Below are 23751 nucleotides of genomic sequence, written 5' to 3'. Positions count from 1 at the left end.
GTTACTGGATATGATTCCAGGAGCAGGAAGGAAAGTACTAGAACGTTGCAAAGGGGTAGAGTGAGGTATTTTAAAAGGGATTTTTCTGATGTAAGGACAAGGAGACTAAGAAAACTATTCCACCCATCTTTTCTCCATTCAATCATATATAAAAACAGCTTGCTTATATAATTGCATCATTTCTTTGACGTCATTACCTAACATTATCTATAAATATGTTGTACTTAATATTAAAATCAATAAGCAAAATAAAGTTCTGAAATAGAACACTATACTTTACAGGGGGAATAATAGAGAAATTCCAAGGGGTCAATAATAGAATTTGGTTCATTAACTCAGTCTGGATTTAGAACTATCCTTTTTCTTTTCAGCTACCCCAATTCTACCCCTTCTCCATTCCTGACTATACATTTATAACTGCCTCCCTCCTTTCCCTTGTTAACTGTTCCTTCTCTTAGTAATAGGCTAGAGCCAATCACTTCTGAAATTGATTAAAGCAAAAGGAAGAGCATACTTACAACTTACTCTTTAAATAAATGGATTTCCATCACTCTTTATTAAAATGTTGTTCATCTCATTTCCTTGCTTACATGCATGCAACAGGGTATGGCAAAAAATAAATAAATAAATAAATTCTTGCAGGAGAGATTAGATAAGCAAACCAACATGTAAGTTTTTATCTTTCACTACATACACTAGATAGTTAAGAACAGAGAAGCAATAAGTCAAACATCATATTATCCCCATCAGGCAGATATCTGGCTTTAGAAGTTGATCAATTCATGAATTTCTGAGGTTTAGAATTCTGCCAAGTCCTAGATTAATTATAAACTCATGTTCTGTTGAAAGGATCTATGCCCTGTCTTATTCCTGAAGTATAGGAGGGCCATGCTCCCCCTAGTATATGTTATGGAAATTGAAGTCTTTAACATAAAACAGGACCATTTTTACTGGGCCCCACCTGAATAATGAGGCCTGAAACCTTTAGTCATAGTACTAAGAACAAAATGACCAATACAGTCACAATCTACTAAATCACTAAATGACATCAGAAGCCAAGTCTATGTGCCAACCCGTACTGTCACTGTTCAGTGCTGAGCACCCTGAGCTTCATTTACAGTGTCTCTGTGGGGAAATGTATCATGGAAATGACAAGATACCCACCTCACCTGGCCACAGTGCTGGTGAGGAAAGGACACTTTCCAGAATGATTCAGAGGGAACAGAAGAGCTGGATCTTTCATAAGCTAGGTGCCCAAGCCTAGAAGATTCCAATGAAAAGGGACAAAGAAAATGGTTGATGCAGAAGGTTCCTTATGTTTTACCTGAGTTCATAGAGTTCACACTTTTAAGCTAAAAAGTAATTACATGGTTTTAGCAAAGTCCTGTCTTCAGCAGTTGGTGTACTGAAAGAAACTTCATCTTCTTCATCTAGCTGTAGACTACCAGAAGACAAGCGGATTCTGGCCACGGGGGACCTTATTCCTTTGCCATACAAAGAGTAGTAGTCTGGTTTAAGAATCTCTGATTCAGAATCACTGGATTCACTAGCTACATACCTTTCTGCTGCTCCTTGATCCGTTAGAACTGTTGGAAACTCCTGCTCTGCAAACATATATGTAAACAGGTCAGCTTTACGACTCAGAGCAGGACAGGGCCCTAAAGGTCTAAATTCTGACCCAAAAGGAAAACGGATAGTTTTCATGTCTGATTGGCTCTGGGACCGTTTAGGGGTTTGCTCGTGAATGTTACATGCAAATGCATCTTCTAAATTGGCATCTTCCTTTTCTAGATCTACATTGACGTTGCTCCTACCAGCAGTCCTGGCCGTAGCTTCCGGCCGTTCTGGAAAGTCTTGCTGAAAGCTCTTCACTCTGATGTTCCTTGGGCTTCTTTTGGCTGGCTTCATTGCAGTGGGCTCTAGACAGCTGTCTGGCCTTTCCCTTTCCTCTGCCATGATGGGAGACCATCTGGGCACCTGGGGTGGTCTGTCCACATAAAAAAAGACTTGAGGAGGCATTATGTCAACCTGCTGACCAGTACAAGGAATATAGGGCACGTCTGTGTAAGTTAACTGCCTCGCTGGACTCACTTTGCTTGGAAGGCCAGAAGCTGTGCCCATGTGATTGTTAGCAAACTTACAGCTCGTTTGGAAGGAGCTTAGAGGACTCCTTTCCTCAAAGTAGTCTCTGGGACCAGTGGCAGGATCCGGGTCAGTGTTAAAGACAGGGTCTGTATAAAAAAAAGGGAACGAGGAACTGCTCTGGGACTGATGTAACGAAGTGGGATCCGCCTCTGGTTTAGACCGCTCCAGCTCGGCTGCGAATGTCACCTCTACTGCAGAGTTCCTCCTCCTGCTGTCCAGCACGGGCTCAGATGCGTGCACTCCGTTCACATTTCGGTAGTACCCGCTGCCATACGCTAGTCTCAAGTCTTCCACCTTGACAGAAAAGACATGTTGGTGAAAGAAGGAAAAGGCCATTTGGTTGGGGTGGGGGCAGGGACCTAAATTAGCCTTGAATTTTGCAAAGGTAGTTTTTCACAAAATCATTTCAATCCATGTTCTATTCCAGGGTTGATAAATAGATACATAAAAGGTAATAATTTGTACCACACCCCAATTTCTGTGCTGAAAAATAGACATGACCTGATCTTTCCTCAGTGCCGTCACACTCCCAGCCTCCGCCTTCTCTACACACTTCAGCCAGCATTGTACTTCAAGCAGTATGGTTAACAGTTATATCTGTGAGCCAAGAGTTCTGCCTTTTGGTCCTGGCTCTGCCTTTACTTGCTGTGTGACCTTAGGCAAGTCTCCTAACCTCCCTGTTCCAGCCTCCTCCCTACTTTCCATAAAATGGTGGGGAGGAGGGCTGTGAATGGCATGAGAGGGTCAACATGAGATGGTACCATCCAGCATTATACCTCTGTGATGCCTTTCAGATAAAACTGCCTGTGACTTGAATGAAGACAAGAGTTTATGAGATCTATAATTAATTTCTTTTAGGGAAAGCAAAAGAAAAATAATTAACTATACAATGGTTCATACTATAAAACTCAAATGAAGCCATCATCTCACAGTTCCAGAAGAATAGCAATTTGTTTCTTTTTAATTGAACTATAGTTGGTTTACAATGTTGTGTTAATTTCTGGTGTATAGCCATAGTGATTCAGTTTTTTATATATATATTTATATATATATATATATATATATATGTACACACACACATACATATATATACATACATATATATACATATATATATTCTTTTTCATTATAGGTTCCTACAAAATATTGAATATAGTTTCTTGTGTTATACAGTAAGACCTTGTTTATTTTATATATAGTAGTTAGTATCTGCAAATCCTGAACTCCCAATTTATCCCTCCACCCCCCACCACCCCAGTAACCATAAGTTTGTTTTCTATGCCTGTGAGTCTATTTCTATTTTGTAAATAAGTTCATTTGTATCATTTTTTTAGACTCCACATATAAGTGCTATTATACAGAATTTTTCTCTTTTTGGCTTACTTCACTTAGTAAGACAATCTCCAGGTCCATCCATGTTGCTGCAAAGGGCATTATTTTATTATTTTTTATGGCTGAGTAGTACTCCATTGTGTGTGTGTGCATGCATGCGCACGCAGGTGTGTGTGTGTGTGTGTATATACATATATACATATATACACAGAAACACCACATCTTCTTTATCTATTCATCTATCAATGAGTATTTAGGGTGTTTGCATGTCTTGGCTATTGTGAATAGTTCTGCTATGAACATTGGGGTGCATGTATCTTTTTGAGCACTTTGTTCTTAAGTTAACAAAATTACATGGCAAAAGTACTTTAAAACCTAACCCAAGACCTTATAGCTTCCTCTAAGCCTTAAGATTTTCATAGGCGGAAAAGCAGAGCTTTCAGTTTTTAAAATGCAAAGCCATAGAAATTCATCTGGATCTGCATTTTGTAAGATGTTAGTGGTACAGGTTGCAATTTAAAGATGTGCCAGATCTTTCCAGTCTATAAAGTACACACCAGTAGTAGTTTACCCAAGAGTCTTCTACTGGTTGGAGATACTGAGCTGCCAGACCTCCCCAGGAGGCTAACATACTTGAACAGAGTAAACTTTTTTACATACTGGGAGACTCTGACAGAATCAATTCTTGGAAGCATTTGCAATGCGGATGTATTGCACTTATCTAAAGAAGAAGGAATTTTAAAAACCTTACTTGTTTTGACACATCAGAGAGGAGGTCTGGTGAGGACCGGCACTGTCGTTCATGGTACTGAGATGGGTAATGTTTCCTGAAATCCCCAAACAGAGAAGGAATTGAAATGGTCTTCATGTGAATACAGGATAGCTATAAATCTCTAAATTCAACTTCAAATCAATACGACAGAAAGAAACAAGCCATGTACCTTTCAAATGGCAAGCTCTTCAACCTCCCTTTTTTCCCGTATTCCAAAAGTTGCCTTTGGGTTCTTCCGCTATGACAAAAACGAGATAAACATCTTATTAATGCTGTTCGTTAGCCAGTAGGCTACTGAAACTCAAAAGCCTCATTTATTGTTGAAATCAAAAGAGTTTGGATGAATGACATATGCCATGAATCTTTGACCATCACATTAATAATACCCACTTATTCAGGGATCAGGCATAGAGCAACCCCAGTGACGCAGAACCTAGACATTTTTAAAGAGCCTCTGAACAGGGCTATTTAACAGTTATAAATTCTGGCCTTGAAAAGTAATATACCTTCCTTTAAAGACCTTTCCCCTTCCTCCAAATTTACACATGATTTCTAATGAGGCTATTTGTCTAGTTTCCCAATCCATGACAGGAGAAAAACAGCTAACTAAACAGTAGAAGAAGGTTGTTCCAGACAGACACACACTAGCAAAGAAAGCCAACTGATTGCTAGGAGAAACACACAGGAATAATAAAACCCCCAAAGTCTGGGCCATTTATCACTGAGGTACAGGGTCTGACATGCCTCTCCCGCCCTGAGGCCATCACTGCACCACTGCTGCCGGCAGAGGATAATAAGCAATGTTTATAATAACTCAGGTCATTTTTTAAAAAGGGCAAAATATGCTCAGTATCATCTGCTTAAGAAGGCAGGGGTTTGTAGAATACATTTGGAATGATTCCATAAAAATATGTGTCTTTTTAAAATCTTCCTTTTTACTGGGGCAGGCTTCCGCTGTTTAAAAAATCCTTTATGGGAAGCATTGGATTAGAATTTTTTTATCTTAGCCAAGCGTTTTGAAAGCATCTTCCAAAGAATTCCTACGCTGGTGGGTTCAAGTAAAAACAAGTTCTTATTGAGACCTCATTTGCATTCTTCCAAGGTGCTAGTTAACCTGTAGTAAGGAGCCTCTACTACCATATTACTCAACCTCCTGAATTCCTTAGCCCCTCCAGTGCTTCCTCACCCTATGTGTTGCCTAACCACCACCAAAGAGATGTTGTTGAACTTTCTTCCCATGGCTAGCATGTAAGTTGCATATAAGGAAAACAATAGATTCATTGACTACATTCTCTCAAACAACCTATGTCCCCGTATCCTTGCAGAAATTCTGATCTAACCCCTTAAATTGGGTGCACACCTCCCCCTGCCTCCCAGTTATGAGATATTGATTCAATAAGTCACACAGAGAATGAGCAGTAAACGGTATCATCCTTTAAGTGATTGAAATGGATTCTTTTTTTAATGCTTTTTTCTAATGGAGGCACTGAGGATTGAACCCAGTACCTCACAAATGCCAAGCATGTACTTCACCACTGAGCTACATACCCCACCCCCAGAGCTACATGCTCCCCCTCCTAAGCTTACCCCACTGAAATGGATTCTTGACTGTTTCTAGAACTGAAGCTCCTCCTACTGCCTTCATGTTATTGAAAAGAAGTTCTGTGTTAGTTTGCCTAGGTGCCAGATTTAATTACCTGTAGCGGAAACTGGAACCCTTGCTACAGAGTAGCGTTTTGGGTTTTGATTTGGGCTCTTCAGAAAGTCTGAAGAAAGCATGGTATTCCACACAAGTCTTCCAGAAGGCCTTGCAGGCGTCTCGGCTGGCCATGGTGAACTCCAAGGTATCCTTGCACAACACCTGTATAAACCAATTTCCATCAAGCAAAACATCCTTCCAGAATGTCAAAGACCTTCAAATCCCACCACCTTCCAAACTATTGGTCCAGGGACCCATACAGCTTCTGATTTTCCATTTGGCTACCTTAAGCTTCACACCTACTGAAACCAAACGATTGGCAACCTTCCGAGGGACAGGGCCACTGCTCAAAAACAGAGCCTTCTCTAAGAAGCAAATCTTGTTTTGCACACCCCCATCACCTCACACACATTTTTACCCCCACTTCTCTGCCAGGAACATTTTTATAAAGTTGTAAATTAGGTTAAAATGAACATCAAAGGGCATCCTTTCAAGGTGACAAGAAGTTGTAAGTGACCAACAGGAAAGGGGAGGGAGGAGATTTTTCTTACAGGTGGCAGGCTTTATAGGATGATTACACAGACGTGAGTCTTTTTAACATATCAGCTAGAAACATGTCTCCTCCTCTATGCTGTCTTGTTCTGTGATGCTCTGTGTTGCTCATTTAGCATATTCTAATCTGTTGTAGTGGAGCTTGGCCTTCCAGACCTGAAGTTCAAGTTTGCACCATCCCCCGACTCCCCACAAACCCCCATTTACCCAGGCCCGTGTGCAGCCCTGTTTCCAACAGCCCCACCCACCCACTTTGCAGCCCTCCTTCTCTCATTCCTTTCCAAGTCCCTAGATGCAGCCCGGGGACTCTCCATGGGCTTAACACTGGATGCAGTCTTGGAACTGCTCAGAGGAACTCTTTTATGTAAGGCTTAGATCCAGAGAATGAAGCTCAAATGACTAAATCGTCTGTAGGTCAAAAAAAGTAGTTGATACACATTTTTCATTTCCTTTACAGTCAAAAAAAAATCATCCTTTCTATCCCCTTTGTCTCACCCTGTACAATGCAGCCTTGACCAATAATTGCTTCTTTTACTTCATATACACCCCCCCCCACCTCTTGCTTTGGAAAAGAGTAGGTGTTCAATCATTTGGCATGTAGTAGGTATTCAATTATTTCTGCTTAAGGAAAGAAAATGAAATACTTTATAACAGGGAGCAAATAACATTGAATAAATATGCCCATAGTCTTAGATCTGGGCTCTTCCACTTGACTTATCAAATCCCTGAAAAATGGTTTCTAAGGAGACTTGTCTCTCATCCTAGTCACCACATTTTCCTATTATTTTATTCATTCTGAACTGCCAATAGGATTTGTTAGTATTTTGCCTTTAGTAAAATTCTAAGGCAAAAGAGGGAGGTCATCTCTAGTCAGGGCCAGCCAGCTTTCACCACTCACAATCAAACCGTTTGCAGAAACAACCAAGAAATCCCAAGTGAGCAGAAAGTAGAATTTATTAGAAAGTTACTTACCAAGATGTTGGCATGCAATTTGATGAGAAAATGCTTTCTCTTAAAACTCAACTTGCGGATTTTAGCCCAGTTGAAAGTATTGATCTTTGTATTTCCCTATAATGAAACACATGGCAGATTTCAGGATGAATGTCAGCACAAGCTGGTTTGTAAGACAATGCAAACCTGTTGGAAAATGTGCTTCGTGAACGAGACTACCTTTGCTCTATCTCTTGTACAGACTGATCCTGTTGTACTAGGCAGAAGCTATGGCCAAAGAAGGCATTCCAGGTGGGACACAAGACTGCTTTGAAATGCAAGGAAGAGGGGCATGCCTGGGGAAGGTTTCTAACCAAGATAGGGAGATCACAGTAGAAGAGGTTTGCAGATACCCAGGTATCCCCTGCTTTTCAAAAGTTCACATCACATCACTTTGCTTTTACAAAAAGATCCACATTATTACCTGTTTTTGCTAATGAAAGAAATCCAAAAAGGATTTTTGCTTTTAGAAGGAAGAAAAAAAAAGGGCAACTCCCCCCCCCACCCCCCGCAAAAAACCCAGTGATCAGCATTTGTTTTGCAGTGAGCTATTACAGAGGCAGCGCACACGCCAGGCACAAGAGTGGCGCCTCTAAGCTCTTCCCCCAGGAACTACACTCAGCATCTCAGCAGTAAGCCTCCATAGCTTTGAACTGTACATCTGTATCTTATCCTGATTTATTTGATGCATCCACTAGCAAGATGTGTCCTCAGGTAATGCTGCTTTGCTTTATGCCACTTCTGCTAGGAAAGGTTTCATAGGAATGCTATACTTTTAAATAGCAGGGGAAACCTGCACTGCAATAGCTTCTCTAATCTCATCCCCTCCCCCACGTTTCCAGATTCAACTGCTTAAAAAAAGTCCTATTTATCCTGCCACCTCATTTACTCAAACACCTTCAATAGCTCCTTACCACCTGCATCAACTCTAAATTCGTTTGGCTAGATTTTCTTTTCTTTTTTTTTTAATTTTTTTTAAATTGAAGTATAGTTGATGGTTACCAAAGGGGGAAAGGGTTAGGGAGGGATAAATTAGGAGTTTGGGATTAACAGATACACACTACTATGTATAACATAGATAAACAACATGGCTGGATTTTCTTGCCCCAACTATATTGAATATAACTTTGATCCCACTGCTCCCAGAAAACATCCTTCCATCCAACTCTGTACCTTTCCTCCCATGGGTCTCCTCATTGTCCTCACCCATAATGACTTTCCCATAGTCAAGCCTTCTTGCCAGCTCTGGCAGCACGTCCTCTAGGATATTCTAATTGCTGCAGCCTATACCCATTTCTAGTCCTCTGAAATCCTTTAGCTCTCCTGGACTACCCAGATAGTTTAACCCTTTTGGTTGGTTGGTTGTCTCTTCGCATGGCCCAAAAATCAAAGGGATACAAAGAGAAACATTTTGAGAAGTGTCACTCCCACCACTGTCACTCCTACCTCTGTCCCCATGTAAACATTCTCTACCAGGACCACATGCATCCATTGTGTATACTGCTTGTTGTGCAACTAAAGTTAATGTGATAGATTAACTTTTGATTACTTATTGTCTGATATTGATCACTATTTCTCTGGTCTTTCAAAATAAATTGTGATGATCTGAATGACAGGAACCCTGTGTTATGCTTAATGTTAGTTTCTTGATTATATCATCCTTTATCCTTCTCTGGGCCTTCGCCTGTGTGCCCTTTCTCTGGAACACCCTCCCTCACCTACCAACCCTATCCTTTTGGTCTGGATAACTTCCTCAGGTCAGAGCATAAATGTTAAGCCCCTTGTACATGTGTTAGCTTAGCATCCCTCACTTTTTCTAGCACAAAGCACATCACATTTGTTTATAATTACTTTTGTTTAGTGGTCTATTTCCCCCCTTAAGAATATAAGTTCCGTGAAGCCAGAATCATTCCTATTATCCTCTGTGGCTCTAGTGCCTGAGACAGAGTAGATGCACAATAAACATGCTGATAAAAGGATGAATGACAGAAGGAATCACTGCCGCCCAACTCTGGAAATATACTTAAACTCACTGAATTGTACAGTTAAAACAGATGAACTTTGTTATGCGAATTATATCTCAATAAAGCTTTTTTTTAAAAAAGACTAATACAATGAAGAACACAGAGAACGTACTCAGAACATAAAATGTTCTTTGACTGGCTTTGGAGCAGGACAAAATAGACCGTCTATATTGTTCCCAACTGTCCACAGAAGTACTCACACTGCAAGAGATCACAACCCACATGATAGGCTTGCTCCCCTATGCTCCCCATTTTCTCTCATTGAGTAGGAAATAGCAAGGATCAGGGCTTAGAGTGAACAAGTAAAAATACCCTCCTGGGTGAACAGGCATGCCTCGCTCCACTGGGTCTTTTGTCCATCAGTGTGACTCTCCTGCTGTAAAGTTTACAACCAAGTAAATAAGAAGGTCAAGATTCTTGTAGTCAAGCCTGTGCCTGGCCTGCTTTGTGACTTATTTCAGTGCTCTAATTCAGTCCTGAGGGGTCAGTGGGTCTGAAGTCATCCCTTTCTTTCTCACAAGTGATTCATTCCCAAACCTGTCTAGGTATACATCTGCCTATCATTCTGACGGTTAGACAAGTGTTCTTGAACCTTAATTTGGATCTAAATTCACTGAATGTTCACAGACATAAGAAGTCCTAAGACTGAAAAACTGTTGAAAAATAGCCTTTGGCCATCTTCCGTGCAGTGAGGATTAATGATGATTCAGGACCAGAGAGCCCTGAGTTGGTTTCTAACCTGGAAAACAGAGTCCTGTGGAAAGGATGAGTCAGTAAACAGCAATGACTGCTTGCAGGGTTGGGCGCTAATTTCCCACCAGCTGGCATTGGGCATCTCCAATGAAACCAGTAACTGAATGAGAACACCACATTTTGGGCCTAATTTTGTCTGAATTCTGGTGGATTTGGACAGGCTGAATGCACTTTACATCACAGCCTAAACTTTTAAGATGCCGAAATCCGTATTCTTATCTAGGGTCTCAAAGTCCCGAAGAGTCCCTTGACTTCATCTCTCCACCGTGCTGCTCTGATCTGGTGTGCGAGCTCCTGAGAATCGTAACAGTCAGTTACAGACTAGAAACGGAAGCAAAGCACATTGAGGGGAAGGGACTTACCTCAAACTCTTCCAAGCATCACCTCCCTTTCTAGCTAGTGGTAAGACTGAAGGGTGGGGTTGCCTTGAGAATGCACACTCAACTTTGAGCCAAGATAATCTCCAGAGGTGAGGACTTTAAAGGAAAAGAGCCATTACCCGTAATACCAGTACTCCCATGTGGGCAACAGCCAGGTGGATCTGCATCCCTTCGCCATCACTGGCGGGGTGTGGCCTGATGCCATACATATCCAGCTTCCTCGCTATGTCCAGTAGCAGAATGTCAGATTCGGCTGGGCTCCTGCCGCTGCAAGGGGAAAGAATTTATTATGAACCTAATAAAGGCAGCAAGAATGACACCTCCACCCCAAGAGCTCCAAGAGGAGCTCTGTGTTTTCTCAAGCCTGAAGCTTCTCTGACTTAAGGGCTTGCTTTTTTTAAAATTGAAGAATAGCCAGTTTACAATGTGTCAATTTCTGGTGTACAGCGTAATGTTTCAGCCATACATATACATACATATATTCCTCTTCATATTCTTTTTCATTAGAGGTAACAAGCAAACTTATGGTTACCAGGGGGGAAAGGGGGTGGGAAGAGATAAATTGGGAGTTCGAAAAGGGCCTGCTTTTAAGAGTCTGTCCCCAGCTTTAGTGTTTCCTGTGGGTAAAGCAGATGAAGGCAGGTGCCAGTGAAAGTACTTACACGTGCTTCTGATGGAAGTGCACAATCTTGCTCTCTAAATCATCTTGGTTCGGTAAGTAGCGGGTTTGTGCCAGATGTTTCCTATCTGTTTCTTCATGAAAGTCTCCCAGTTCCGCTGCATGGCAGACAAATGACGTTTTTCACATCACCATTGAGGAGTTAAGCAGCAGAGCACCCAGCAGACCCTCTGACCTCCCCCCAAATAGCCCTTTCTTTGCAGTCAATGCAGCCCCAGACGTCCCACCAAATGCTTTATGTATATTTAAGTTTTAGGATATAGCTGGTTGTTGGGGGAGGGAACTAACTGGTTCTTCTTCAAATAAGAAGTGAGCTGCTATGAAGTCTCCGCATAGTAAGTCACAGACAGTGGAGATCTTAAAGGCTCCAGGATCGCAGATGAATATTTTTTTCTCCCACATTCTGTTTATGAGCTCTTCTACTTCTGATCAGTCCCTGTTATAAGTTGAATTATATCCTCCCTCTCAAATTCCTATGTTGAAGTCCTACCCCAAGTCCCTGAGAATGTGACTGTGCTTAGAGACAGGGCCTATAAATGAGGGATGAGGTTAAAATGAGGCGGAAGAGTGGGCCTTAATTCAATCTGACTGGTGTCCTTGTACGAAGAAGAAATTTGGACATACAGCAAGGCATCAGGTGCACAGAGGAAAGACCAGGTGAGGACGCATCAGAAAGGCAGCTCTCTGCAAGCCAAGGAGAGAGGCCTCGGAAGATACCAAACCTGCCGACACCTTAATCTTGGATATCTGGCCTCCAGAACTGTAAGAAACTAAATTTCTGTCATTTTAGTCATCTAGTCTGTTATATTTTGTTGTGGCAGTCCTAGCAAACTAGTAACAGCCCCCTAACCTCACTCCACCTTGATTACACATTATTAAGAAAGGAGAATATAAATGCCAACTACAGTGCAAGCCAATCACAGCCACTCATCACTCTGTACATTGGGAATCTAGTAAAACCCACTATACGGAATCCCCAGTAGATGAATCATTCTGGAAATCATTCTGATTGTTCCAAATCACTGGCAGTTCATCCCCGTTCATAATCTGTTCTTTTCTAAATGTCTCCAGTTTGTTGTTAGAAACATGTATTATAGCACTGTGCCTACAAAGGCAATTCAGGTATATATGACTATCTACCCTTACAGTAAATGCCTTGAAAGTGTTTTGATTTTTGAATTGCTGTGTGTTCTTTATAATTTTTATGCCTTCTCCCTATCACTTCCTGGTCATTGATTTCCCCTGAAGACATCTCTACTTGTTTCAAATTCTGACTTCTAATCTACCGTAAAATGGAAAACCAAAACAATTTTTACAGTTAAAATTCATATTTTAACATGAAAAAAAGGGAATCCAGATATCCAAACCTATTCGTATTTTACAAATTATAAGAATAAACAGATTCTCCATGGAATTGTATGGTTGGTGCTCTCCCATTGAGTAAAATTCATGATCATGTGAGCACTGATTTTGAATGCTAGAAAGTTCTTATTTTCTCTTTTGTCTTCATTTTATATTGCATTTTAGACAGATGGCATGCTCATTTTTAAACAGGTGAGGAGTATTCGTATATGTCAAAAACCACATTAGAATGAATATCTCTATATAACAAGCTTTTCTTAAAAAGGCCAAATCAATGGCTTATTTATTTATATTTTGTGCCAAAATGAATACAAATCTCATTCAAATCTAATCAGGCCCATATGATATCACTAGTCAATTCTATCAAATATTCAAATAAGCTATAAATGCCAATTTTTCACAAACTTTTAGAGGAAGGAGCACTTACCAACTCATTCATGAGGCTAGCATTACTCTGATACCCAAACCAGACACAGATATCACAAGAAAACTACAGATCAATACTGGTCATGAATACAGAGGCAAAACCCTCAACAAAATACTAGTCAACTGAATCCAGCAACATAGAAAAAGAATTATATATCACGTCCAAGTGGGATAGGATCCCGGGACTGCAAGATCAGTTCAACACGTGAAGATTAATTAATGTAGTACACTATATTAATAAAGGACCAAAAGTACATTATCATCTCAATAGACACAGAAAGAACATTGGGCAAAATCCAATGCCAATTCATGATAAAATCATTCAACAAAGAAAGAATAGAAGGGAACTTCTTCAACCTGATAAAATTATCTATGAAAAACCTACAGCTAACATCAAAATCATGCTAAATGGTGAAAACCTGAGTGCCAAGAACAAGACAGGGATGCTCTTACCACTTCCATCCAAAATTTTGTACTTACTGGTGATGCTAGTCAGTGCAATCAGGCAACAAGAAGATATATAAAGATTTGCACTGAAAAGGAAGAGGTAAGACTGCCTTTACTTGTAGTCAACATGGTGCTGTGTGTAGGAAATCTTAAGGAATCCACAAAAAGCTACTGGAAGTAATATCGGAGTCCAACAAGGTAGCAAGATAGAAAATCAATATATAAAAAGTTATTGGATTTGTGTGCACTAGCAATGCACAATCCAAAAAGGAAACTAGAAAAATAATTCCATTCACAATAGCATATAATAAAATACAATACCGAAGACATGGAAACAGCCTAAATGTCTATCAACAAATGACTGGATGAAGAAGATGTGGTATATTTATACAATGGAATATTACTCAGCCATAAAAACCGACAACATAATGCCATTTGCAGCCACATGGATGCTCCTGGAGAATGTCATTCTAAGTGAAGTAAGCCAGAAAGAGAAAGAAAAATACCATATGAGATCGCTCATATGTGGAATCTAAAAAAAAGAACATAAATACAAAACAGAAACAGACTCACAGACATAGAATACAAACTTGTGTTTGCCAAGGGGGTGAGGGGTGGGAAAGGACAGATTGGGAATTCAAAATTTGTAGATACTGACAGGCATATGCAGAATAGATAAACAAGATTATACTGCATAGCACAGAGAAATATATATGAGATCTTGTGGTAGCTCACAGTGAAAAAAAATGTGACAATGAATATATGTATGTTCATGTATAACTGAAAAATTGTGCTCTACATTGGAATTTGACACAACATTGTAAAATGACTATAACTCAATAAAAATGTTAAAAAAAATAAAAAAGAACTATAGAATAAAAGAAAACCAATACATTTAACAAAAGATTTGTAAAAATTGTATACTGAAAATTACAAAATGTGGCTGAAATTTTTAAAAGATCTGTATAAATGGAGAGAAAATTCAGATTCATGGATTAGAAAACTCATTATTGTAAAGATGGTAATTCTGCCAAAACTAATTTATAAGTTCAATGCAAGCCCCACCAAATTTGGGGGTAGAAATTGACAAACGATCTTAAAATTTATATGGAAATGCCCAGGATGCAAAATAACCAAAATGATTCTGGAAAAGAACAAAGTTTGAGGATATACACTTCTCTATTTCAAAACTGAATACAAAGCTAAAGTAAACAGCACAGTGTGGTAATGGCATAAGCACATACAGGTCAAAAGGAACAGAATTGAGAATCTAGAAATGAGCCCTTACTTTTATGGTCAGTTAGTTTTTGATAAAAGCGCCAAGACAATTCAATGGAGAAATAAGTCTTTTCAACAAAAAAATAGGAAAAATAGACATACACCTGCTCCACAAAAAGTTGGATTCTTACCTTGCAACCATACACTATAAAAATGTACAAAAAATTCAGAATGGATCATAGACCTAAATCTAAGAGGTAAACCTAAAAATGTTCTAGAAGAAAACTTAGAAGAAAATCCTTTGACCTTAGGTTACTTAGGCAAAAAGTTCTTAGAATCATCACCAAAAGTGTGTTTGACTAAAACATTGAGAAAGTGGAATTCCATCAAACTTAAAAACTGTCATACTCCAAAAGACAGCATTAAGAAAATGAAAAGTCAAGCCACAGATTGGAAGACAATTTTGCAAATTACGTATCTCGTAAAGGAGTTTTAACAAGAATATGTAAAAATCTCTTAAATTCAATTAAGACAGCCATTTAAAAATGGGCAAAAGGTTCGAATAGGCATTTTACCAAAGAAAACATAGAAATGCTTAATGCAGATGAGAAAGTGTTCAACATCATTAGTCATTAGAAAAATGCTAATTATAACTGCAGTGAGATTCATTGCACTAGAATGACCATAATCAAAAAGATGGGTTACACCAAGTGCTGGCAAAGATGTGGAAAAACTGAAAACCTCATACATTTCTGGTTTTATTGTAACAATTTGGAGAACAGTTTGGCAATTTCTTAAAATGCTAAACATAAATTTACCTTAAGATGAAACAATTACATTCCTAGGAATCGACTCAAGAGAAATGAAAACAGGTGTCCATGCAAAGACTTGTATATGAATGTTCATAACATTATTCATAATAGCTAAGCTGGAAACAATCCAAAAGTCCATTACCAGGTGACTATAGATAAACAAAATGTGTATAGCCATAAAAATGGAATACTACTCAGCAACAGAAAGGAAAAGGCTGCTATGAGTCGTGTTAGAACATGCGTGAATTTCAAAAAATATTATGCTGAGTGAAAAAAGTCAGATGCAAAAGACCACATATTTTAGCATTCCTATTACATGAAATATCCAGAAAAGGCAAATCTATAGAAACAGAAAGTAAATTAGCGGTTTCTGGGGCTGAGCATGGATACAGGGAGTGACTGCAAATGGGCATAGAGATCTCTTTTGGGATGACGGAAATGTTCTAAACCTGGGTTGTGGTAATGGTTGCACAACTCTGTAAATTTACTAAAAATCATTGAGTTACAGACTTAAAACGAGTGAATTTTATGGTATGCAAGTTATAACATAATAGAGCTGTTTCAGACAACAAATTAGAGGCGAGGTATAGCTCACTGGTAGAGCATGCGCTCGGCGTGCACGGGGTCCTAGGTTCAATCCCCAGTGCCTCCATCAAGGGAAAAAAATACTTTAAAATAAATCACACACACACACACACACACACACCAATCTTTCTGTTTATTAAACATAAGATCCTATGTTGACCCTAACGAAAACATAGGAACACATAAAACTGGTTATTTTTCTCTCCATGCAGCACTACGACAATCTAGGAAGAGACCTTTGACATACAAATGAGCAAATATCATCAGTGATGGAAGGCAGCACATGTTATGAGCATCTGCACTGTTACCACGCTGGTCCAAACTACCATCATCTCTTCCTCCTGCCATAGTCTGTTATCTGGTCTCCCCACTTCCACCATCCCTCATAAGGTCGATTTTCTCTCTCTTTTTCAATTGAATAAATTTGACATGTAACGTGTGCAAATTTAAGGTATACAGTGCATTACTTTGATACATGTATAGGTTGCAGTATGATTGCCGTTATAGTGATCCTTAGGTTACATAATGTGTATTATGTGTATATTCTAGTACAATGTTATTGTCTATATTCATTATACTGTACATCTGATCACTATGGCTTATTTACTACTCGTTACAGATTTCTGTTTTCACCACAGTAGCCAACACGATGGAGTTAAAACCTAATTCAGATCACTTCACTCCTCTGCTTCTAATGCTTCAATGTCTTCCCATTGCATGCAGAGTAATGTTTTAGGTCTTTAATATGCTTTTAACACCCTCCATGATCACTCTTGCCCTCTAGCCCTCAGTTCCACCCAGCCACAAATCCTGCTTAATGTTTCTTAAACATTCCAGGCATACTCCCACCCCAGGCCCTTTGCACTGGATGTGCTCTGCCTGGCACGCCCTTCCACCAGGTTTCCACATGGCTTGGTCTTTCATCTCCTTCCAGTCTTTGTTCAATTGTTACGTTCATAGTGAAGCCTGACCTGACCACCTTATCTAAAACTTCAGTACCCACCCCCAGAATTTCCCTCTCTCCTTCTCATAGTTTATTTTCTCCATTGTACTTAAACACCTTTGAACATACATTATACATTTCCTTATTTTGATCCGATTCTCCCCCACTGCTAAAATGTGAGCTCCCTCAGAGCCAGGATTCTTGTCTGTTTATTTCACTGCTATGTTCCCAGTCCCTGTAATAGTACCTGGCATTCTGTAGGTACTCGATCAATTTTTGTTGAATAAATGACAAAGGAGAGTTACAAAGGGTATTCCTAAAAGGGAGGCTTCATTTGGAATGTACGAACTGTGTTTGGGAGGAGGAGCCTGGCTAGAGCCAGAGGGGTGTGTAAAAAAGATTTAAGCAGAGGAGAAGGTCAGAACGTGGAGATTCTTGAATGCCTAGAACATAAATATTAGATGAATAAATAAATGAACAAATGAACAAGCAGCCTGGTTGTGCTCTGCACACTGTGTTAGCATCCAGTGAAATAATCAGACCTGGATGGATTGTGAAGAGCTGACTCCTTGAAACTTTAGCTTTTTTCTATGGAAAGAGTTTCTGTAGACAGACAAAATAGCCTCTAGAAGTGAAAGTGTTCTGTGCTATGCCTGAAATGGCCACTAGGGAATGCCCAAATCCATAATGCTGAACCATTTAGAATGAAGTCGGGTTCCCCCACCAGAGGGGAGCCCCACCCCCATGACTGCTGCCTTAAACAGGCAGCTACTGGAGAAGGATAAGTCTTCCAATATTGTTTTCTCCATCCGCCTGACCCTATCCCCCATCTCATCCCCATACACAAGACCGGGCATGTAAGTAGTGTCCCTGACATTCAAGGCCCTTCAAAACGATGCTGAGTTTTCTGCCACCTCTCCTAAACAGACCCCAGGCTTGGCTGTACTTGAGCTGCACCCTCAGTATAGACTCCTTCTGGTACCATCACTTTTTTTTTTTTTTGCTGTTTCCTCTGCTTATCATTACACATCCAATTCCTATGCATCCCTTTAAAGCCCAGCATAAAAGCCACCTCCTCCATAAGCCTTCCCTGATAACTATTACTCTGCCCACTGCCTTCCTGAGATCCCGGGGCTCTCATTCTGCCTCGCTTAGGAGTCACTTGGCAAACACTGATTCAGATACTGTCTCTATCCAGGCACTTCATTCTGGAGTTCCTGATGAAATAAAAAATCTACCATTTCTGTAGACTCACAGACAGAGAATACAGACTTGTGGTTACCAGGGGGGTGGAGGGTGGGAAGGGATAGACTGGGATTTCAAAATTGTAGAATAGACTACACTGTATAGCACAGGGAAATATACACAAAATGTTATGATAACTCACAGAGAAAAAAATGTGACAATGAGTGTGTATATGTCCATGAATAACTTAAAAATTGTGCTGAACACTGGAATTTGACACAACATTGTAAAATGATTATAAATCAATAAAAAATGTTAAAAAAAAAGAAAAAAGAAAAAGAAAGAAAGAGCGATATGACCCCGGGTCTTAATAGAGTCGTTGCATTCTAAAATGAGGATTATAAAAATAAGTGGGCATTCATTTAAAACAATACATGGGTAAAATTCTAAAAAAAAAAAAATCTACCATTTCTGGACTGTCAGGAAGGCAATGGATAGAGGTCAAAAATGAACTTATGAAACAAAAAAAATGAAGTTATGATCTTGCAGGAATAGTAAGGAATAGCCTATTCTTAGACGGCCTCTGTAGAAGGCAAAGTCCAGCCAGCCCTAGAAGGAAAGATACTATTTCCAGCTGCCTCAGTCCTGCCCTCAGGGGTGCAGGAGCAGCCTGGCCTGCCCGGCTTCACCCCCTCCCTGGCAAGCCCCCACTATTCCCCAGGCCTCCTTTTCCCTGCCTTCATTACTCACCCTAGTCCAACTACTTGGCTGCTAGGATATGGGGAACGCTAATAGATGCCTGGGGCCTTTTTCCCTTTTAGCCTCTCTCCACCTGCTGTCCTCTGTGCTTTGTTCTCTGGAAATCGTGATAAAGAGCAACAGGGAAATCACATTAAACGTGACAATGTGCCGCAGAAAGCACGTACCAGAAATGTATCCTGGGGCAAGCAGAGGGAGTGGGGGCCGGCCTAGCAAAGTCCATGCTGGGATTAGCCCAGCCCAGCTCCTGGACAGCAAGCCCAGGGCAGTGGGAGGGGAAGGTTAGCCAGAGATTGAAGAAAATCAGCATTTCCTTTTAATCTGCATAACCACTCTGGGAGAAGGTATTCCTGTCACTGTTTTAAAGCTTGGGGAACTCAGGCAAAGATAGGTGAGGGAACTTCACCCAAGGCTCCAACAGTCAGAACATAGTGGAGATAGGATTTGAATTCAAATCTCCATGGCTACAATAAGCAGCCTCTTTCTCCTGGACCGTGCTGTTTCTATATGGCTCATCCAGGCTCTGCCTTCTACAGAGGAGTCCTAACGCAATGATGGGGATGGTGGGGGTGCTCGACTCCTTTGCTTGATTGTCTACCTGGCTGATAGGCCCCGAAGCCAATATTTGCTACTTACATTGTAAGATGTGAGATACCATCAACGCTGTACAGTTGTCACTGCATGGAAGTCGTCCTAGAGCCAAATCCTTCTTTATTTGAAGAGTAAAAAGATACCTGCCAAGAAGTTGGGGAAAATCCCTTGAGAAAGAAACAGGAACAAGAAAGAAGCATTTCCCTTCTCCCAGATCCAAGATGTTTCAAGAAAGAAAGAAACGGCGCCCCCAGTCAGGGAGATGCCTTTTTAAGATGATGAGTAACACATAGGCTTTGCTTCAGCGCCTAACCAGCACTAGACCACAGCTCGGCTCACCCAGCCCTTTGGCAGCCCTCACAGCCATTAGGAATCACCCCGGCCAAGTCCTCCCGCCAACTGGAGGGAGTTGGCCAATCGTCCTGTGGTGGTTGCTGCCACGTAGCAAAGCCACATCCCCAGCCAGACAGAAGGGGAGATTCAGCAAGAACAAGCCTGCTCCGGAGGCCAGTACAGCTCTCTTTACAAAATGCTACCAAGTACTCACTATCGTAACAACTTAGGAGGCTGGCACCACCACCCCATGTTACAGCGGTGGAAAGACAGAGGTTAGGTGATTCAGGCAGAGTCCTAGCACCCAAAGAACATGAAACTGTGGCCAGAACTCAGGTCTGCCATTCAATTTAAGCTGCCTTGTAGCCAAAAGAGTGTGTTTCAGAAATCAAAGACTTGAAGCCATTAGTCTGCCCTGTCACCTGGACCACCTTCTCTGTGTCACCAGAGCCCAGCAGATATGGGATTACTGTGTGCTGACTGGAATGAAGCCAGCTTCCCTTTCCCCCACAAACAATCAGGGACCCATAAATTGCACGTTAGTATCCAGAGCTTTGCCAAACAGGTAGCATTTGTCCCACACTTCTAAGCCCTTATCAAAGGCAATCAATTTTTGAAAAGATGTATATAATTAAGATTCTACTGATGACTGTGTTCCTTCTTGGTCCACAGTTGGTTCCAATATTTTATTTTATACATTAAAACATTTATTGAGTATCTACTGTGGGCATTTCCCTATATAAGGTGTAGTTTTCTAAATAAAGTTCTATCTGAACTTAAAAAAAATTAAGCCTTGATGTCAAAGTGGTGAATCAAAATTAGTTGCAGGTGACAGATGAAAGTCCAGATCAGAAAAAAGCAGGTAAATTAGTAGGTGATTATTCAATTTTAAAAAGCATTCATTATTATAAACCTTCATACTGTGAGCTCCCCTAATGGATTAGAAATGATTCAATGAGAAAAATTACATTTGCACACCACTCTGTGACAGTCATGTATTGGCCCCAAACAAGGCATCCTTGAAAAGTCAATTACACTTAAGTGTCCTCAGATGGACCAATGGGGAAGAAATAAAGGAAGTCTAACCTTTGCCACTGTCTGCTTTCAAATACAGACGTAAATGAGAATAATCAGCCTCAATTTCTAAAGGGGAAGTGAGTTTCATTTTGTTCCTCACAAGAAAGAAAGGAAACTTCTTGTCACTTGACACATTCCTTGCTGCTAAGAAGGCAGCTGCCTGCTGCAAATACCAAATCCTTGCTCTGAACAGCTGATGAATCATTTATCATCACATTGATTTTCTCATTCCTTTTTTTTCAGAGAAAGTTTATCTCCATCAAAATTGGTTACAATTGGAGACTCAACTGAAATGGGTTAGCAAAAGCAAACTGATATAGATCCCCAGATATCAAGTTATCTGGGAAAAGGGCCTACGACTCGCAAATGTGCAGAGGCTTGGGAGAGAGAGACTAACTTGTGAAAAGTGACTTCTACAAAGACCCCTCAGAAAAGAAGTCACCCTGTACAAAAGGGCTGAAGAAAAACTGGCCATGAACCATGTGGAGGGAGGACTTCGAGTAGAGTAACTGCCAACACCCTGTGATCTTGGCCAAGTCACTCAAGCTCCCAGGATGTGTTTCATCAACTAACCGAAAGGGCTGGACTAGATTACCTCTTATATCCCTTCTTCATGTAAAAGTTCAGAGTCTAAAGTCTAGAAAGCAGAGTAAAGCTGGGGGGAGTGTTATGTCAAAAAGGTATTTTTGAAGAAGTCGGTTTACATTGTAATATTTAAAGGGCATTTTCATAAATATAAAAATACTTGAAAAACGGTTTGTACTTTCTCCTCTTTACCTTTAAAATTTTTTGAAGTATAAAAATATAAAAATTATATACCATTATCATTCATTTATAATTATTAATAATTATAAGTGTCAATAGTTTATGCAGTATAAATCATTTTTTTAAATTATTTGTATACTTTTTACTTTTTTACTTCAAAAAATGTTTTATAAGTGTATGTCAGCATCACTTTCTAGCTGTGAGATACACAACATGTAACCATTTTTAAAATCCATGGAACTTAGCTAGCATCCTACTTGTGCTGTCAAGCTGCCTTCTGATTGGACCACAGATGAGATGAAGGAAAGGACTTTTACTATTGTGGTAATTTATGGCATAACCCCTACATGGGCACTCAGGCTGGCTACCACTTTTAGAAGCCATCCCTTTCCCCCTTAAGTCCCAACCCTTTGGAAGATTAACCCTTTGGGGACAAGCCAGGCCCTCCTTCTCACCATCTCCCAAAGAGTGACTGAGAGCCAAGCCTTCCAAAGAAAGCTGGAAGCCCAATCCCTGATAAATGGAGAATAATAAGTAAGTAACATTATACAGCAGACACACACGTACTATACCTTGTAAGCTCTTCTCGCAGATGTCCAGGGTCCACTGGGAAAAATTTCACCATAAATTTGAAAACAATCTCCTTAGGATCTTAAAACACAATATCTCCATAAGTTTTATTTAAATGTCCAGCACAACAGTTACTGGTCTTTTACACACATACACACACACCACTCCCCCCTCACCTCCCTACCCTTCCCTCCTCTCCCATCATTCCCTCCCACAGACTTTTCATTTAAATTTCAATTTTTCACATTTGCAAGATGCTGCTATTTCAGGATTGTGCCTCTCTGTGGATAGCAATTGGGAAAGTTCTCCTGCCCCTCTCCCTCCCTCTCTCTCTTTGAGTTTCTTTTCATAAAGATGTGCCCCATTTGGAGCCTACCGTGTCCTCTCTTAAGAAGTGTTTTCCATTTAGAAAAAATATACGACTTGCTCAGTGGGATTCTGTGTTCCTGGCTGAGAGGAGGGCCTGGCTTTAGAGGCAAGCGAATACCCCCTGGCTCAGGGATCTCATAAAGGGAACTAGAAGTAGCCTGGACTGAGGCCTCTCAGTATCTTCAAATCTGCCTTAAGGAAAGACGTCTACTTGCCTTCGCTCCTACTTGCATTCGAAAAGAAGAAACTTTTTGCATCAAAAGCAAACACATCTATGCCGCATTAACATCTTCATTCAGTAAATATTTGTTGAGTGCCTATTATATGCTAAGCCTTATACTAAGATCCTGGGGATAAAAATACAACTGAGCCCTCAGAGGCTAGGAGAAGAGGCAGACATCTAGCGGAGAGTGACAGCATCACACAACGTTATAACCACTGAGCACTGGAGAAGCACAGGAGGGAGAAAAGAGTTTGGAGGAGGTTAAAGAAGGCTGCTGACACCTGAGTAGGGCTGTCAGATTTAGCAGACAAAAAGACAGGACTCTCAGTTAAGTTTGAATTTCAGATCAACAGTGATGGCATGGGACATACTTACACAAAGAAATTCGGCTCTGTTTATCTCAAATTCGAATTTAGTTGGGCATCTTCTATTTTAACTGAGAAACCTACACCTGAGGTTAGTTTTGTTGAAGTCAGGAGAGGTAGGAGGATGAAATGGTCAGTGGCAGACGTAAAGACTAGGAGGGCAGTCAGAGTCCAGTGCTTTGGAGATCACGCTAAAGGGTCTGGACTTTATTCTAAGGGCGACCGGGAGCCATGGAAGCATCTTAAGCAGGAGAGTGGTGTGGTCAGCTTTGCATTTTCAGTAGTTCCCTTTGGGAGTAGTGCACATGATGGATTGGAGGGAATAAGTTGGGAGGCTGTTGGAATAATGTGACAGATTATCATTATGCGGTGGGAACAGACAGAACCGTGGGAAG

At 40.5% G+C, this 23751-nt stretch overlaps 1 protein-coding gene across 1 annotated transcript; it reads right to left on the bottom strand.

Moving 5' to 3' along the window:
- Positions 1-643: 643 nt before the first annotated feature.
- On the bottom strand, positions 644-19797 carry FRMD7 (FERM domain containing 7). Its single transcript, XM_031445072.2, has 8 exons — positions 19700-19797; positions 11310-11424; positions 10767-10914; positions 7473-7568; positions 5947-6110; positions 4419-4487; positions 4229-4304; positions 644-2439 (listed from the first exon to the last, which is right to left on the bottom strand). Exons 1-8 carry the CDS (start codon positions 19719-19721, stop codon positions 1348-1350), a joined length of 1782 nt encoding a protein of 593 aa, XP_031300932.1. The 5' UTR covers positions 19722-19797; the 3' UTR covers positions 644-1347.
- Between the last annotated feature and the right edge of the window lie 3954 nt (positions 19798-23751).

Source organism: Camelus dromedarius, chromosome X, assembly GCF_036321535.1.
Source record: "Camelus dromedarius isolate mCamDro1 chromosome X, mCamDro1.pat, whole genome shotgun sequence".
Taxonomy (NCBI): Eukaryota; Metazoa; Chordata; class Mammalia; order Artiodactyla; family Camelidae; genus Camelus; species Camelus dromedarius.
This window is presented reverse-complemented; position numbering and strand designations above follow the sequence as displayed.